Here is a 15,878-nt window from a genome sequence, read left to right as displayed (position 1 = left end):
AGCTGGGATCGCCATGCTTCACTCTGACCCACACGACTGGCCTTGCCTCCTCTATGGGAAGAGACCCCTCCGCACAACCTCAAACCGAGACATAACAGGACAGGACAGGCTGGATGCTAGAGAGGCCAGCCAGATCTCCACACAAAGGCTCTGCTCTTAAGCAGGAGGTAGCCTGAGGGTCAAAGGTTTCCTGAAGCAACTCAGGTGAGACCTCACATACAAGAGCCCCAAAGAGGCTGCAAAAGCACCAGCTCAGCCAGCCAAGAACCCAGGTGCCACACGCTTCTCAGACCACTGAGGATCGCTGCGATTCAGCAGGAAAAGGTGGACATGACAGCTGATGGACCAATACTTCCCAACACCCTTCCAGCAAGCAGCTGTGCCCCGCCCCTCCCCACATGAGTCACTCAACTTCGGTCCCGTACATGGATGCCTTTGACCATGGGGTCATGGCTTGGGTCTCCTGCCATAGGGGCAGTGAGAGGCAGGATGGTGGTCTGGGAAGGAGGATCCTAGACTGGGTGTTCCACAGGACCAGGCTGTGACAGATCCCAGAGCCAATACTCATGTGCCAGCCAGTCCCCAAACCCAACAGCTCCCCAAAGCCCAGGATATAAACAGCCTGTGCACTGCCAAGCAGACACTTCAGGGAATGATCTGCTGGCTGTGAAGAAGATGCGGCCTCAGTAGGGTTCCACGAGCCTTCTGCCAGCAAAATCTTCTTTGCTTGGATGCCCATTAGAAACACTAAGGGAGCTCTTCAAAGAAACAGGCCAGACATGGTGGCTCACATCTGTCAACTCAGCATTGTGGGAGGCTGAGGCAGGAGGACAGCTTGAGGCTAGGACTTTTAAGACCAGCCTGGGTGGAACAGTGAGACCCCACCTCTACAAAAAACACAAAAATTAGCATGGCATGGTGGTGCATGCCCATAGTCCCAGCTACTTGAGAGGCAGAGAAGGGAGGATTCCTTGAGCCTGGGAGATCAAGGGTGCAGTGCCCATGATGGTGCCACTGCGCTATAGCCTGGGCAACACTGCAAAGTCCCGCTTTCAAAAAAGAAACAAACGAAACAAAACAAAACCAAAGATGCCTGTCTCCTGCCCCATCAAATAAATCCAAATCTCTGCAGGGTGACACAGGGTATTAACATTCTTAAATTTCGCCTTTGCTGAAGTAAACATATAGTAATGGCTGAAAACCACTGCCTTATGTAAATACACTTCCTATGACTTATTTGTAGTCCTTTCGTATCTAGCAATTTCTACAGACCCTCTCTGTGGGCTTCGGAAGCCAGAATGGGCAGGGCCAGGTGTGAGGTGTCCTAGGACACTGAGGGTAGAGCACAGCTCCCAGCTCAGGGGGACCCATTTCTGAGGCTAAGGCACCCACCTGGGGCTCAGCCTATCTTCAGAGGGAAAATCACACCTCAGAACACCAGACACCCAAAAGAAAGCTCCAGTTTGGCAGATACCTGCCAATAGACCCTGGAGTGGCTGCCCCAGGGAAAACTGCCATTGCACTGTCAGCTCCCTCCAGCCCTCTCTCAGGTCTCAGGTCCCAGCAGGAGCAGATTTCTGACTAAGCTCAGAGGTCTCAACAAATGGCAGGTTGAACATCAGAGGAGTTATTAATAGGCCTATAGTTACCTCAAGACTCCACCTTACCAGGGCCAAAAATGAGTCCTGGAAGGGCAGCCAGAAAGAAAGTAGGGCAGAGAGGAAACACAGGGAGAGGGGCCCTGGGACCACGTCAGATATGGAGGGAACCAGGGGAACGAGAGCAGCCCTGATGATTGTACTCCCCACAGCCCCTGCATGCCTGTGAACCCTGAGAATTCAGGGTGAGGAGCTCACTCTTGCCCTTCACCTGTTCCTGGGCTCTGGCAGGCTGGCCTGCTTCCTGCCCCAGCCTCACCCACTCTCCGCACTCCTCGCCACTGATGTGGGCAAGCTGATCTCTCCGGTTTGCTGGCCTCTCACCCTCTGCCCAATGGCACCGAGTTAACTTCTTCGCGTGCTTTATTTTCTGTGATTAAAAAGGGAAACAATTCTCACTAACGCCATTTCTCAGAGGAGAAAACAGGCACAGGGATGTTCTATGACTTCCTCACGATCACCAAGCTACAAGGGGGAGCTGGGCTTTGAATGGAGGTCTACCCATACTCCTAAACTTGAGGTGTCCTCCAAGGAAAGGACAGCACCTGTAAAAGCTCAATGAATGGGGCAGCAGTGTCACCACTAAGCCCGACCACGCTGCTACTCTGATATCCAACTTCCAGCCTCCAGAACAGGGAGAAATACAGTTCTGTTTTTGATGAGCTCCCCAGGCCGTTACGGCTCTTTCTTTGCTGTAACAGCCTGAACTAGCCCAGAAGTGCTATTCCATCATCTGTGTCATATTCCACCATTCAGAAGGGAGTCACTAACGCCTCAGTGCTGTCTCTGTGGACGCTGCCCACCCTAGGCTGAGATGAGGCACAGGGTCTGGGTCTAAATAAAATGGGAAGGCACTGGAAGGTGCAATGTCATAGGGGGAGGATGTCTGAACTTCATTTAATCTCAGCTTCTACTGGCGCAGCATGAAAGACGAGGCCCAGAGCAAAAGTGTCTTTTCCCGAGATCACACTGTGGACCCCAGGCCCACTGGAGTTGCATTCCACGTTACCTCTCACCCCTTCTTGTATTTGTTCCATTTCTAAGTGTGTGCAATATCCACAGGGAACACCACACCATGAGTTTTTAAATATTTATCTCAAACATACCTCATGAGTTCCCTAGGAAAGAGATGCTAGCATAACCCCCATTGTGCATGCTGGGGAGACCCCAAAACACCAAAGGAGTTCTCTAGGGTCTCACAACTGCTAAGATAAAGGCTGTTTGACCCAGCACTGTCTCCTCAAACCTGGGACCCTGGTTATATCCAGGTCTTCCCAAGGTGCTGAAGGGGCACACTTTTTCATAATGGTGAATACGTAAGGAGTTGACGGGGGAGGGTGAGCGGTCAGAAGCCCAGAGGGGCCTTTGAGTAGGACTTATGGAAAGGAGGAGCTTACAGGATGGAACCTACAAGATGTGACCTCACTTCCTTGCCGACAGACCCCCAACAGAACTTACAATTCTGGTAACTAGGCACCCACATTCTAGAGACAGCCCCATTTCCAGCTCACTTCGTAGGCGACGCTCGAGAGAACAACATGTTCTCCTGCTGTGTCCCGATATGCTGCCGACCTCCTCGTCGCAGAAGAGGCCAAAATGAGAGTCTTTCCCGAGAATATAAACCTTGGTTCAACCCTCGCCCTCGACGCCTCTGGCCCTTTGCCAGAAGGCACCCACAGGTAACACAGGGCCCAGGGCAGGCCCGTCCAGGCTAGGCCTCAGCTGTGCCCATCAGGGCAGCCCCAAGCCCCTCCCCATTTGTTTGGGGGAAACAGGAGATGAGGGGCCCTCCCTGGATAGGAGCAGGTAGGTTGTCAGGTGTTTGGAGCCTGGTAGGTATGTCAGGTTCACAGCCCAGGCCGTGCCTGGCAGGATGGGAAGGTGAGTGTCAAGGACACAGTTTGTCTGCTCAGATCTGAATCCCAAGTCCTCAAGCTGTCATCTGCCGGAGACCTCAGGCTTCTCTGGCTGGAGGTCTATGCAGACGCTCCTATGTGCCAAATCCTGTTGGGGAAGGGGGTGCCAGGGATGAGTTCTAATGGGGGTGTCCCACTGTGGGGTCAGCCAGACAGGCCACTGACACCTCTTGGCCTGGATCTCGGCACTCTCTTTGCAGAGCTCCGCACAACAGACCAAACAAGAGCTGTTGGATGGATTCAATTTCTCCATATTCTTCAAAGAAGGGCACGTGCACCACACCACCAACCACGTCCAGTGCCGGTCTGCGGTGAGATTGGGCACAGAAGGGTCTCCACAGACAGGACTTGTGAAAACCAAGGTGGGCCCAGGACTCAGACATGAATATGGGGACTCCCTAAGCTCCATCCTAGGGCGTTCCCACTTGAGTGACCCACTGTCCTCTCCCAAAGGAATCTGGCTGCCATTAGTCCCCAGTGGCAACTTGGTTACAGGCAAAGTCCCTTTCACCTATCAGAGGAAGACCAGAGAAAATCCTTCTGTTTTCACTTCAGGCTATGCCAGGAGTATCTCGGCATGTTGCTTTAAGAATTGAGTACAATGGTAACATTGCAGAAAAATACTCACACTGTTATCATTTTAACTCCCCACCCTAAGTGGAGCTCCAGCAACAGGCAGCTCCACTGCCCTGCCAGACCTCCTCCAGGACTTAAAATCCAACACTTTTGCACAAACAAGGGGTGGGGGTGGGGGGGGTGCATTGATGACAACAAAAGAAGGTGAAGCGACTCTATGCATTAGTCTTTAAAGTGTCATCTCACAGAACTCATCCCTGCAGCCCCATCAGGCAGGAGTTGTACCCTCGCATGTCATTGTAACATTCCTTAAGGGAGGCCATTTTCCACAGCGGGTCAGCCTCTCAGTGCTGGTGGAGCCTGTCATGATAAAATTCCCTTTTGAGGCAGCCTTTCTACAAGGAGCATAATCCTATGCGTGTCCTAACAGGCTGGAGCAGTTTGCCAGGGCTGCCATAACACGGCACCCTGACTGAAGGGCTTAACCACGGAAATCTGGTTCCTCACAATTCTGGAGACTGGAAGTCCAACGTCAAACTGTCAGCCTCGGGTGGTTTCTCTGGGCCTCTCTCCTTGCCTTGGAGATGGCGGACTTCTATCTCAGTCAGCACAGGGTCTTCTCTTGAACTTCTCTGTGCGCTGACCCCCTCTCCTTGTAAGAACCCCAGGCATATTAAATTAGGGGCCACCCTAATGAACTCACTTCACCTGAATTACCTCTTGGAGGACTCTGTGTCCAGACACAGTCACATTCTGAGTCTCTGGGGTGGAGAATAGAAACAGTTACATTTGGGGAAGGGGACACAATTCAACCCATAAAATAAACAAATCCCCTGCAGCAGACAGACACCCAGGAAAGGGATATCTGGGTGAAAGGATATGCAGATATCAACTTTCAACAGCTCTAGCTAGTGGACTTTCCAAAAGGGCTCCAGCTGGTCACACGGTCACCAGCAGCCTCTGAAGGTAGCTGCTTCTCTGAACGCAGCCTCCCCTGAATACTAACATGCTTTTAACTTTTTGCCAACCTGCTGTCTGTGTGGCAGAGAAAATCCTTGTTTCATTTCCACTTTCAAACATACATTTGCATAACCTTTCACGGGTTCAATACCTGCCTGCGTTTTCCCCGAGTCGCCTCGCAGATCCTGGGCCTTGGGACGCGCTTCCTCCCACCCTGGAGTCTTCCGGCATTTTCCCCTTGGCCAGGGCTGGGATGGCCGTAGCTGTTTCTCCAGACTCACGTTCATGTTAAAGGAACAAAAACAATCATATACCTTTAAGTCAAAGAGTTCTTCTAGAGCGTATTGTCCTGTGTGCTGTTGCTGAAATGAGGACGGGATGAGGCCTCCCCAGGCCTTGAGGACTTGGAGGGATGATGCTCTTCATGCAGGTTGCTGACACAGAGGGTGCTGTTGCCCCACAGCTGACAAACACCGGGACAATGCCTTGAAGGCAGGAATCGTTTTATCATTCTCCATCCTCACATGCAATGTTACTCTGAAAGCCTAGAACGCTTTTCACCATGGGCACCCAGGTTCTCCACATGCACAAGTCCCTGAAGGGTTGGTGCTTCTTGGTGTGAGTTCCAGATCCCGATCCTCTGGTGGTCCATGGTGTTACCACTGACTCCCATGTCCCTCCTTGTCCCCCTAGTATGAAAATGAGATCTGCAGGATGCTAACTTTCCAGCCCGGCACTGGGGAGAAGCTGTTGGAGTCCCTGGTTCCAGCCTTTCTAACTAAACCCATCTCCTCCTATGCCACCTGCTTGGGCCCCTCCTGGGACTTTATCACTGTGCCACACTTTTTGGAACTACTGGTTAGAAGGTGAGTGTCCATCCCCCTCCAAGACACAGAGGTGCCTCTGTCCCCTACTGGCTCTGTCTTGAAGATGCACCTCTCGGGGCCTCGGTTGGCTCCTCTGGAACAGGGAGTAGTGAGAAGACGAACCTCACAGCGTTCTTGTAGGGACTCAATGATCTAAGACACAGCAAACAAAGGGGTCCCTAGAGCCTAAAACTCTGGAAAATCTGCTGGGGGTGCTGTGATTCATGTTTGTTACTTTTCTCTTCCCCCTCACTTGAAGCAGCTCTCAGCATTCTGCCTCAATGGCCTATATCACTCACTGTTTGGAAAAACACATAGAAACCAAGTCTGCGATGGCACTGGTAAAGGATGTCTGAGATTCCTTCTGGCTGGTCTTTCTCCTTGACACAGACAGAAGAGGGGTCCCTTGGTGCTGAAAAAGGAGCCACAGGCCCACTCAGACATCTGGAGAGGCTCACTGGGGTTCTCCAAAGGTTGGGGTTCACTCATTCAACACATACATTCAAAACACCTCATTTGTGCATCGCTCTTCTTGGGGCTTGGCATCATTTCATAAACAAAGCAGATGACATCCCCCGGCCTTGATTCTACTCAGAGTCAGGCACTCACAGTAGACAGAATAAACAAGTCACATCTACAGAATGTTACAGGTGAGACCCTCATGGCCTCCTCTACGTATGGTGGCATCCTCCCAGACTCTGACTAGAATGACGCAGCCCAGCAACAAATATAAACCGGGTGGATTTAGGGTTCTGAAGGGCCTTTTCACCCACAAAACATGGGGGAAAATATGTGGACTCTGGCTGGGGAGAGACTAAAGGAGCCCTGGGGCTCATACTTCTTATAATTCCCACGAGAAGGCTGACATCTGGGGACTTCCCCCACAAGAGGCAAATAGTGAGTTCTGTAAATGGAGACTTAGGTCCCCTGCAAAGCAGAGGGGAGGCTGGGGTCACAGCTGGCCACTGAGTAGACCCATCCCCCTCAGCACCGTGGCTTCCCAGCTCTCCCTGTCCTCCTCCCCCGCCGACATCTGCCCCTTCCCTCCTAACCCCAGGACCAGGGGACCCAGATCTGGAGCTTTGATGAGGAAGCTGCTCACAAATCTGCCTGCAGCTGCAGTCTTGAGTGCCCAGGTGTACAGTGCTGTGCTCCAGGGCCTTTGGGAAGAGAACGTCAGTGGGACGCCAGGGCTTATGGGGGTCTGTACAGCCCTGCTGCATGGGCAGGTCTGCCCCTTCCAGGACAGTACTGATGGCTTGGAGTAGGGTGGAGCTGTCCTCTGCACAGGCAGCAAGAGGCCAGGGACCCAGAACCATGCAAGGGTGCCCTGTAGGGTTGTGTGGGAGAAGACCAGGCCTCTGACTCAGCTGTCCACTCCATCACCAGCACCACCACCTCCATTTTGTTCACCTGGCCAGCTGAAAACTCTTCAGGTTGCTATCAGTCCCTGCAACAGTCATCTTTCTGGATAAAGCTGGCCTTCAAGAACTTTGCCTGGCCTGGACTGGGCTTGGAGGACCATCAGGAAATTGTCCTAGGCCAGTTGGTGCTTCCGGAGCCCAACGAGGCCAAGCCAGATGGTGAGGGGGCTTGCAGTCTGCAAGACTTTCCGGGGGTGGTGTTTTCGGGCTACAATTCCCTTAAATTCCACCCGGTCATTTCTGTGCTTGGAAAACCCAGTGAAAAATGACTGGTGTGGTGACCTTTTCTCCTTTTCCAGATCCTGCTCCACGTCCTGGGCAACACGCATTAACAATGCCGGCCCTGGAGCCAGCACCACCACTGCTGGCGGACCTGGGGCCTGCTCTGGAGCCAGAGTCACGTGCAGCCCTGGGTGCGCCCGGGTATCTACATTCAGCACCAGGGCCAGCACCAGCACCAGCACCAGGGGAAGGGCCCCCTCCAGGGACAGTGCTGGAGCCACAGTCAGCCCCAGAGTCCTCCTGTCCCTGTCGCGGGTCTGTAAAGAACCAACCTAGTGAGGAGCTGCCTGACATGACGACCTTCCCTCCCAGGCTGCTGGCAGAGCAGCTGACCCTCATGGATGCGGTGAGCAGCTGAGCTTTGCAGGCTGTGTCTCTGGCACCAGCTGTCTCAGACCAGCCTCTCCCTGAGGAGCAGCCAATGCCCTGGGTCCAATTTCAGCCCCACTTCTTACCAACCGTGGGATCTGGATGAGTTTCCTCACCCACAAGCCTTCCCTGTCTGCATGTGGACAGCAGAGATGGGACATCACCAGCGCCAGCTGCACAGAGTGACTGTGCAGACTGAGTGACAGGGGATGGACAGAAAGCAGGGCAGGGCAGGTGCTCACTGTGGCGCAGGCAGGGCCATGGGTCACTCACCCAGCTGCTCAGGAGCCTCACTACCCTCAGCACTTATTAGGTACCTGATGCATACTGGATTCTATGGCAGACACCCAAACAGAGCCCATAGTTGCAGCTGCCACAAGGAAAGTGCACCGGTACGGAGAGGAGTAGTAGAGGGCTGATTGGGATGGGAGGAAGACCAGGCCTCAGGATGGGCAGGCCTGAGCCACCTTCTAGTTCTTGGAGTGTGGATGGCCTGGGAGAAAATGTCACTCTCTCTTCCCACCCTTGTTGGGTTCTGGGCCATGATGCATTCAGGTCCCTCGGGGGCAGAAAACCAAACCCAGGGACTCCCACAAGTCTGGAGCCCATTTTAAAGCTTTCTGAGCTCCAGCTTGGTTCCTGCCAGAGACCGTGGATGACTGTGAGCTCAGTCCCTGCCTGGGACTGTGGGTGACTCTGAGCTGCAGTGTGCTGTGTCCGTGACACTCTCCTCCTCCCCCAAAGGAGCTGTTCAAGAAGGTGGTGCTCTACGAATGCTTGGGCTGCATCTGGGGCCAACGACATCCGAAGGGGAATGAGCACATGGCACCCACAGTTCGTGCCACCATCGCACACTTCAACAGGCTCACCAACTGCATCACCACCTCCTGCCTCGGGGACCACAGCATGAGTGCCCGGGACAGGGCCAGGGTGGTGGAGCACTGGATCAAGGTGGCCAGGGTAAGCTATGGTTGGGCCTGGGGATTCCCTCTTTAAAAATGGGGAACTTCCTCTTCTCCTCCATCGGCTTTCAGGATCGGCATCTGTATCTCTGGCCTGGACCCTGCACATCCCCTAGGCTCTTCTTGCCAGAGCTTCACTCACCTTGACTCCCACGGCCCAGTGGTGGCTGCTCACTTCCGACCTGGGGTCTTCCTTGGGTTGAACTAAAATCCTCCTAGAGGAGTGACATCCACTCGGCCCCAGGTCTGCCCTCCTGAGGCTCCCCAGGCCTCTGCTTCATCCAGGAGGGGAGATCTCAGCAGAGGGGGCTGAGGCTGAAGTGGCCCGGGCTCTACTCTGAACCGCACAGCTCACTCTTCCCTCTCCAGGAGTGCCTAAGCCTCAACAACTTCTCCTCGGTGCACGTCATCGTCTCTGCTCTGCGCAGCAACCCAATAGGTCAGCTACACAAGACGTGGGCAGGAGTGTCCAGGTGAGGAGGGCTCTCTCCATGGCAGCATCAGGGTTGACCTAGGGACTCACAGGTCTCCCCCCATGTGCCCTCAATGACTCTGAAAGGTTCTTGGAGTCCAGGGACACTGGAGGCAGGGATGGGCCGGTGGCTGTGGTCACTAAGCTGCCCTGGACTCCTAGGCAAGGATTTCCAACTCAGGACTAAGGTTTTTTCACCATCAGGAACAGACTGGAGCCAACTGGAGGCTTTCAGGTGTTTGTACCCAGCAGTGGAACTCTGTGTCCAACTGAAAGCTAACTGTAAACACGCAGTGGCTCATGTGAAGTGGAGATGGGGCCCAGGGGAGGAGCATGAGAGGTCCCACCCTGGTCCTCTGGAGCCCCTGTGATCAGAGGACTCCACTGAAAACTCTCACCCAGTAAGCTGGGATTCACGGGGTTTTCAAACAAAAGGGACTGGAACTCACAAATCTCCCCCGATTCCCAAATTTCCCCTTCTTTCTTTCCTCTGCCCATAGCAAAAGCATGAAAGAGCTAAAAGAACTCTGCAAAAAAGACACTGCAGTGAAGAGGGACCTGCTGATCAAGGTACAGTGGAGTCTGGGAGATGCAGGACAAGTGTTTCAGGGTCAGAGAAAAGAGTGAGTTGGGAAGGGCATTGGACCAGGTGTGGAGTGGTTATTTTGTTTGGTTTTGACTTACCTACTAAAAGTGGACTTGAAAAATTCCCTCCATGCCTACCTTGGGCCAACAGGAAGAGTGGTGTGTCGGTCCATGGGCACGTGGGGGCATGGGGGCAGGAGGCCCTGGAAATGGGATGTGGCAATGGCTGCTGGGCTGCTGGGCTGCTGGGCTGCTGAGCAGGGGTGATGAGCTGCAGCATTAGCAGGGCTCTGGCTCCCATGCTGGTCCATGCTGCTGGCATGGAGCTTCCTCCAGGCTGGAGGGTGATCATGGTAGGTGGGACTTCCTTCCCTCCTCAAACCGGCCAGCAATTCCTCAGGAAGCCAGGCCTCTGCTGCTGCTGCTGCTGCTGCTGCTGCTGCTGCTGCTGCTGCTGTCTGCAGCACACCTCCATGGGCAGGGGGCCTTGGCCTGCACTGGGGGAGAGGGGGAACAACAACAGAGGAAGCTCATGTGGCAGGGAGTCCAGTAACTGCCCAGCTTTGGGTACCAATGGGCATACTGGGGACAGACGTAGCTGTTTGCTGGGACTCCCCACTCTGCCCTTTGCAGACACCCAGAAACGGTCATGTCAGAGGATTCTCACCGGTTAGCAGCGACGCATGCTCATGACAAGTATCTGGGGGATTCATACATTGCTAGGGGATCCTCCCTGACCAGATCTCAGAATCGTCCATGCAAATGAGAAGGCAACATGTCACCCCACCCAGGACTCTGGAAAACCCTGCCATCGCAGTCAGAGATGGCGCATCAGGAGGCTACTTCCTCAGTGGAGAAAGAGAGAGTTCCGTGCACGGAACTCCCCTGGGGGATCATTGGCGAGGCGAAGCCTTTGGCATGGCTCAAACCCAGTTTGCGTGGCAGAGATTCCAGTGGGGCTGGGATAGGCAGGTGCCACTTAACCAGGTCTCCTAAAATGCCCTGTCCCTTTCCCATCACGACTGTATGTGGCTGGAGACCTAGACACTCAAAGACTCCAGAGAACACGACCCTGATGGGTGGTGGTGCTGGGATGTGGGCTGAAGGCAGCCGAGACGGAGCCTCCAGGAGCAGAAGGAGGCGTCCTCTCTTTTGGGGCCCTGGGGAGCCACTGCCCGCTCTGGGCCTCTGTTTCCTCATCTGGAAAATGAAGGGATGCTGAGCCTGTAGTGCAGGCCTCACAGGGTAGAAATGAAGTTCAAGAAAAGAAAGCAATTTGAGGGTGCTCGTGCCTGGTTCTTCCTCAGAGGGATGACGGTGAGAACAATGGCAACAGCTACAGGAAACTGAGCCCTCAGAGGCCCTGTGAGGTAGCTGTGGTTTGCATCACTCTTTACAGAAGGGGAAACAGTCTCAGGGAGGCCCGGCTGCAAGACTGGGTGACACACACAGGGAGTGTGGATCTGGGCCAGTGGTATGAGCACGGTGCCAGGTGGCTCCCACCACTCCCTGGGGATCCAAGTGCGGGGTGGCTGGGGTGTAACTGGGGGAGAGGAGGAGAGCCTCACTGTCTTTGTCACTGACACCTGGCAGGCGGGGAGCTTTAAGGTGGCCACCCAGGAGAGGAACCCCCAGAGAGCCCAGATGAGGCTGCGGAGGCAGAAGAAGGTGAGTGAGCCTGTGGCATGGACGGGCCGCAGGGGATCAGAGGACAGGGCTCCCTTCCCCGCCAGCTGGAGGCCTCCATATCAAGACAGCGGGGGCTTCCTCCCCAGCCCTGTCCTCCTGTGGCCACTGGGCCTGGAAAACCTCCATCTGAGCGACCAGAGGAAGGGTCTGGGAAAGCTGGACTCAGACTAGATGTGGGGAAGGGTAAAGCTGGGACCACAGGCCTTTGTGACTTGTTAAAATCCCACCATAGAGGTTAACAAGGAGTGCTTGCTAGACTTGGAGGTCAGCTGGGATAGAGGAGGCAGAGAACTGGGAAAGGCAGCTGAGGGTCTTTGGCTGCTCCAACCGGGAGACCTGAGGAGGGGGCTCTGGGAGACAGGGGCTGATGGGATTTCATGGGACAGGACCTTGGGCAGGCACCTGAGGGCCAATACTCATCACCACTACCCCTCCCACCTCCCCACCCCTCCTTGGCACAGGGTGTGGTCCCCTTCCTGGGGGATTTTCTGACTGAGTTACAGAGGCTGGATTCGGCCATCCCGGACGACCTGGATGTGAGTGAGCCTGGGGCAGGGTGCTTGGGAACTGAGATCCTGAAGCTTGGGAGGAGAGGGTCCTGGACCGAGCCTTTAGATCTCAGCCCTTGGCAAACCTCCTCTCCTAAGAGCCTCACAGCTGCTCCTGTGGGTGGGGGTGTCAGGCCCATCTCATCACCTCTGAGTGATGGAGGCTCCATGGCAGCCACCAGGCCCTATTCCTGAGTGGTGAAGCTGCAGAGCTGCCTGACTGCAAAGCTGCTGAGGTGTGGGCTGAACTGGGCTCAGCTTCTCCCTAGGGTAGTCCCGTAATAGGAGGGTGAAATTGAGCCTCTCCAAGGGCAGGCAGTTCCAAGGTCACTGAGCGCTTTCTTTCTATGAGAGACCTCAGTTTCCCTGTCTGTCATCACAGAGGGTTGGGGCAGAAGGTCCCTGGGCCTCAGCTCCCATTCCCCCTGCTCTAGAGCCCGGAGCCTGAGGCAGGTCCAAGTCCTGTCATGTGCACATCCCCTGACCCTGGTGGCCCTGGCAGTAGTGCAGCATGGGAAGGGGTGGGGTGGGGCTGGTTGTGGGCCAGGGGCCTTTCTGATGGACTCTGTCTGCCTTCCAGGGCAACACCAACAAGAGGAGCAAGGTGAGCAGCTGGGGCACTCACGTTGGATGAGGGTGGGGATGTGGACGTCACAGTCCACCCTGGGCAGGACACTCCCCGGCTCCATCCTCTACATCTTAGGCTTACTGGAAGTGTTTGACACACACAGGAGGAGGGGACCTATCCCAGTGGAGAAAATAGGAAAAGCACTGGAATCAAAGACCAATTCCTGCAGGAGGGGCTGTTTATATCCAACTCTGAGAACAGGCTGGGGGCGCTGCATGGGACCCCTTCAGAAAACTGCCCCAGGGACCAGCCCCTTCTCCCTGCCTGCCAAAGGCCCCCGCAGCAACTTCCACCCAGGCCCTGTCAGCCTCCTGTCCTCTGTCTCTAGGAGGTCCGAGTTCTGCAGGAAATGCAGCTGCTCCAAGTGGCTGCCATGAATTACAGGCTTCGGCCTCTTGAGAAATTTGTCACCTATTTCACAAGAATGGAGCAGCTCAGTGACAAAGAGAGGTGAGGGCCTAGCCCATGGGCTGAGGGTGGGAGAAGGCTCTCCATTTTTTTTTTTAACACGGTCTGGCTCTGTCGCCCAGGCTGCACTGCAGTGTCACCATCTCTGTTCACTGCAATGTCTGCCTTCTGGGCTCAAGCCCTTCCTCAGCCTCCCAAGCAGCTGGGACTACTGCTGTACACCACCATGTCCGGTTGTTCTGCTGTTGTTGTTCTGGTACAGATGGGGTTTCACGATGATGTCCAGGATGGTCTCAAACTCCTGGCCTCAAGCAATCCACCCACCTCAGCCTCCCAAAGTACTGATGTTACAGGTGTGAGCCATCCCACCTGGCCTAGAGGAGGCTCTCCCGTGGCCAGCTGCAGAGAGCCTATGGCCATGACTCCACGGCCAGCATCAAGCCCTGTTGCATGGGGACCACTGGGGACCCAGGATTCCAGCTGGGCAGGCACTGACAGGGGACCTGATGTGTGGCTCATGGTGGCCTCACAGCTCCTTCTCTGTCCTGCAGCTACAAGCTGTCCTGCCAGCTGGAGCCCGAAAACCCGTAGGCCGGCAACATCCTGCAGTGGCTGGGAACCCACCGGGATGCTGGCCAGAACACCGGCTCTGCACCATCCCTCACCCAGACCGTAGACACCAGGGAACCACATCTAGGAGGCTGGCAGCTCAGCTGCATCTTGCCCTGGATCCTCATCACCAACTGTTCCTGCTGGCCAGGATCAGGCCATGGGACTTTTGCGAGTCACGCGGGAGACCATTTTATGTTTATTTTCTTTAGTGGATAAGTAAGGGTTTTTTCTTAACTTTCGTTAAAATAAAATTTTAAAAAGCTATTCAAAATGTTCTGTAGTTGTTGGAATGAGAAAAGTAACTCCTGTGCGGTAACCATATACCAGTCTTTAGGATTCATAGCCTAGCATGTCAAATTGAGGCTATGGCTGAACAAGTCATGGAATAGCGTTCACATTACACATGCCAAGCATTTAATGTTTTCCTTCTTTATTCAAATTATTGTTAACTCTGTTTAAGAAAACAAACAGAACAAAACAAAACCCCTTAAAAGCCATAGTATGTCACCCAATCTATGTCACCCATAGTATGTCACATTTGGTCTACTGACCAGCTACTCTCAAACTTAAATTCTAGTTAAATTCAAGTTCCACTGGGTTACTCAACTTTCTTAAGGTTTAAATATTTAACAAATCACTTAAATATTTACTGAAGGGCTGGAGATGGGAGGTATTTAAGCAAGTGGTAGGGCTGGCCTTCTCCAGAAGTCCTGGGCAGAAGGGAGCTGGCCATCAGTCTCCACGAAATACAGATAAACTTTTTCCACTGTGGATCTTCCCAGACCTTCTGACACCGCTCCCCTAAATGAACATCAAGGAAGGTCAGAACTGTTTGAACCCAGTATCTAAAGGATGTCCCACAGCTTAATTTGAACACAACCCCCATTGTGGGATATCAGACAAAAACAAGCCAAAGAAATCAACATTTCAGGGTCTGAAACATGTAATACCCCCAAATCAACACAAAATAGACACCTAAATCCAATCCTGGAGCCGCAAAGCTCCTATAAGAAAAGCGGGAGTTTCTATTTCGGCAAAACTTGTATCTATGCACGCAGTTTGCAAAAAAGAAAGAAAAGAAAACCAAAAATTATCTATGGCAAGAAACCCTTTGACCATGCAATTGATTTGGCAATACTTTTTCTTATTTTTTGTTCTTTTTGGATGGAAAACAAAAACGTGAATACAAACACATAGGACTAAACATCATTTTAGAGCTTCCGCATGGGGAAGAGAAACAATGAACCATTAAAGAAGGCATCCTACAGATTGAAAGAAAGTTCAGCAGAATCATCTGTGAAAGGGGTTGTTATCTAACATGTACAAGAAACTAACACTACTCTTAACTGGAAAAATGAACAAAACCTAATACCCAAGCTAAAACTGGGCAAAGAACCTGAACAGGCACATCTGAAGAGAAAACACGAAATTGACTGACAGGTCAAAGAGAAGCTGCTCAACTTCACTAATCCTCACACAAATGCCTAAGTGCAAACCAGACTCAGATACCTCTCACTCTAATTACAATGAAACTTACCAAAAACAACAAAAAACCCATACGTTCACAGGCAATGGCCAACATAGAAACGCAGAAAAAGACACTTTTATAAATTATTGGTGGGAAGGTACATTACTAGACACATGAAGCGAAGCAGTTGAAGGTGCCTTAAACATTTTACATTACAACTACCCGTTCACCTATCAATCCCACCACTGGTTATACACAGAAAGCGCATGGAATCTGTTATGTTGAAGAGATATCGGCCTTCCTATGGTGACTGAAGCACTACTCACAATAGCAAAGGTATCCAATCCACCTACCTGTTCATGCACAGATAAAGGGATAAAGAAACTGCAGCACACGGTGGAATCCTCTTCGGCTGTAGAAATTCATGAAATCATGTCATCTGCAGCAACGTGCAG

The 15,878-nt window shown here is 53.1% G+C and overlaps 2 protein-coding genes across 5 annotated transcripts in view; one reads left to right on the top strand and one right to left on the bottom strand.

The window, feature by feature from the left end:
* LOC117978458 (uncharacterized) overlaps window positions 1–15,878 on the bottom strand; it is a 57,563-nt gene that overhangs the window by 19,623 nt on the left and 22,062 nt on the right. The window contains exons 8-10 of one of the 2 annotated variants that reach the window (XM_063603080.1): window positions 12,933–13,049; window positions 10,209–10,567; window positions 5,262–5,386 (exon numbers count right to left, since the gene is read on the bottom strand). In XM_063603080.1, coding sequence (XP_063459150.1) covers window positions 5,262–5,386; window positions 10,209–10,567; window positions 12,933–13,049 — 601 coding nt within the window. The remainder of the gene's footprint in view (window positions 1–5,261; window positions 5,387–10,208; window positions 10,568–12,932; window positions 13,050–15,878) is intronic. The other variant, XM_063603081.1, reaches the window with a different exon arrangement.
* On the top strand, window positions 2,173–14,755 carry LOC117978709 (ral-GDS-related protein). Of its 3 annotated transcripts, XM_055105615.2 has the most exons (13): window positions 2,173–3,337; window positions 3,775–3,936; window positions 5,804–5,976; window positions 7,366–7,559; window positions 7,700–8,028; window positions 8,796–9,011; window positions 9,383–9,486; window positions 9,986–10,055; window positions 11,664–11,738; window positions 12,221–12,295; window positions 12,888–12,911; window positions 13,264–13,385; window positions 13,895–14,755. In XM_055105615.2, exons 1-13 carry the CDS (start codon window positions 3,197–3,199, stop codon window positions 13,932–13,934), a joined length of 1,725 nt encoding a protein of 574 aa, XP_054961590.2. In that variant the 5' UTR covers window positions 2,173–3,196; the 3' UTR covers window positions 13,935–14,755. The 3 variants fall into 3 exon arrangements, with proteins under 3 accessions (XP_054961590.2, XP_054961591.2, XP_054961592.2); XM_055105616.2 differs by lacking the exons at window positions 2,173–3,337; window positions 3,775–3,936; window positions 5,804–5,976 and adding exons at window positions 7,062–7,240; window positions 13,606–13,696; XM_055105617.2 differs by lacking the exons at window positions 2,173–3,337; window positions 3,775–3,936; window positions 5,804–5,976 and adding an exon at window positions 7,062–7,240.

The sequence above is a fragment of the Pan paniscus genome, chromosome 23 (genome assembly GCF_029289425.2).
Source record: "Pan paniscus chromosome 23, NHGRI_mPanPan1-v2.0_pri, whole genome shotgun sequence".
Classification (NCBI taxonomy): domain Eukaryota; kingdom Metazoa; phylum Chordata; class Mammalia; order Primates; family Hominidae; genus Pan; species Pan paniscus.
The sequence above is the reverse complement of the archived record's forward strand: the minus strand, read 5'-3'. Positions and strand labels throughout refer to the sequence as shown.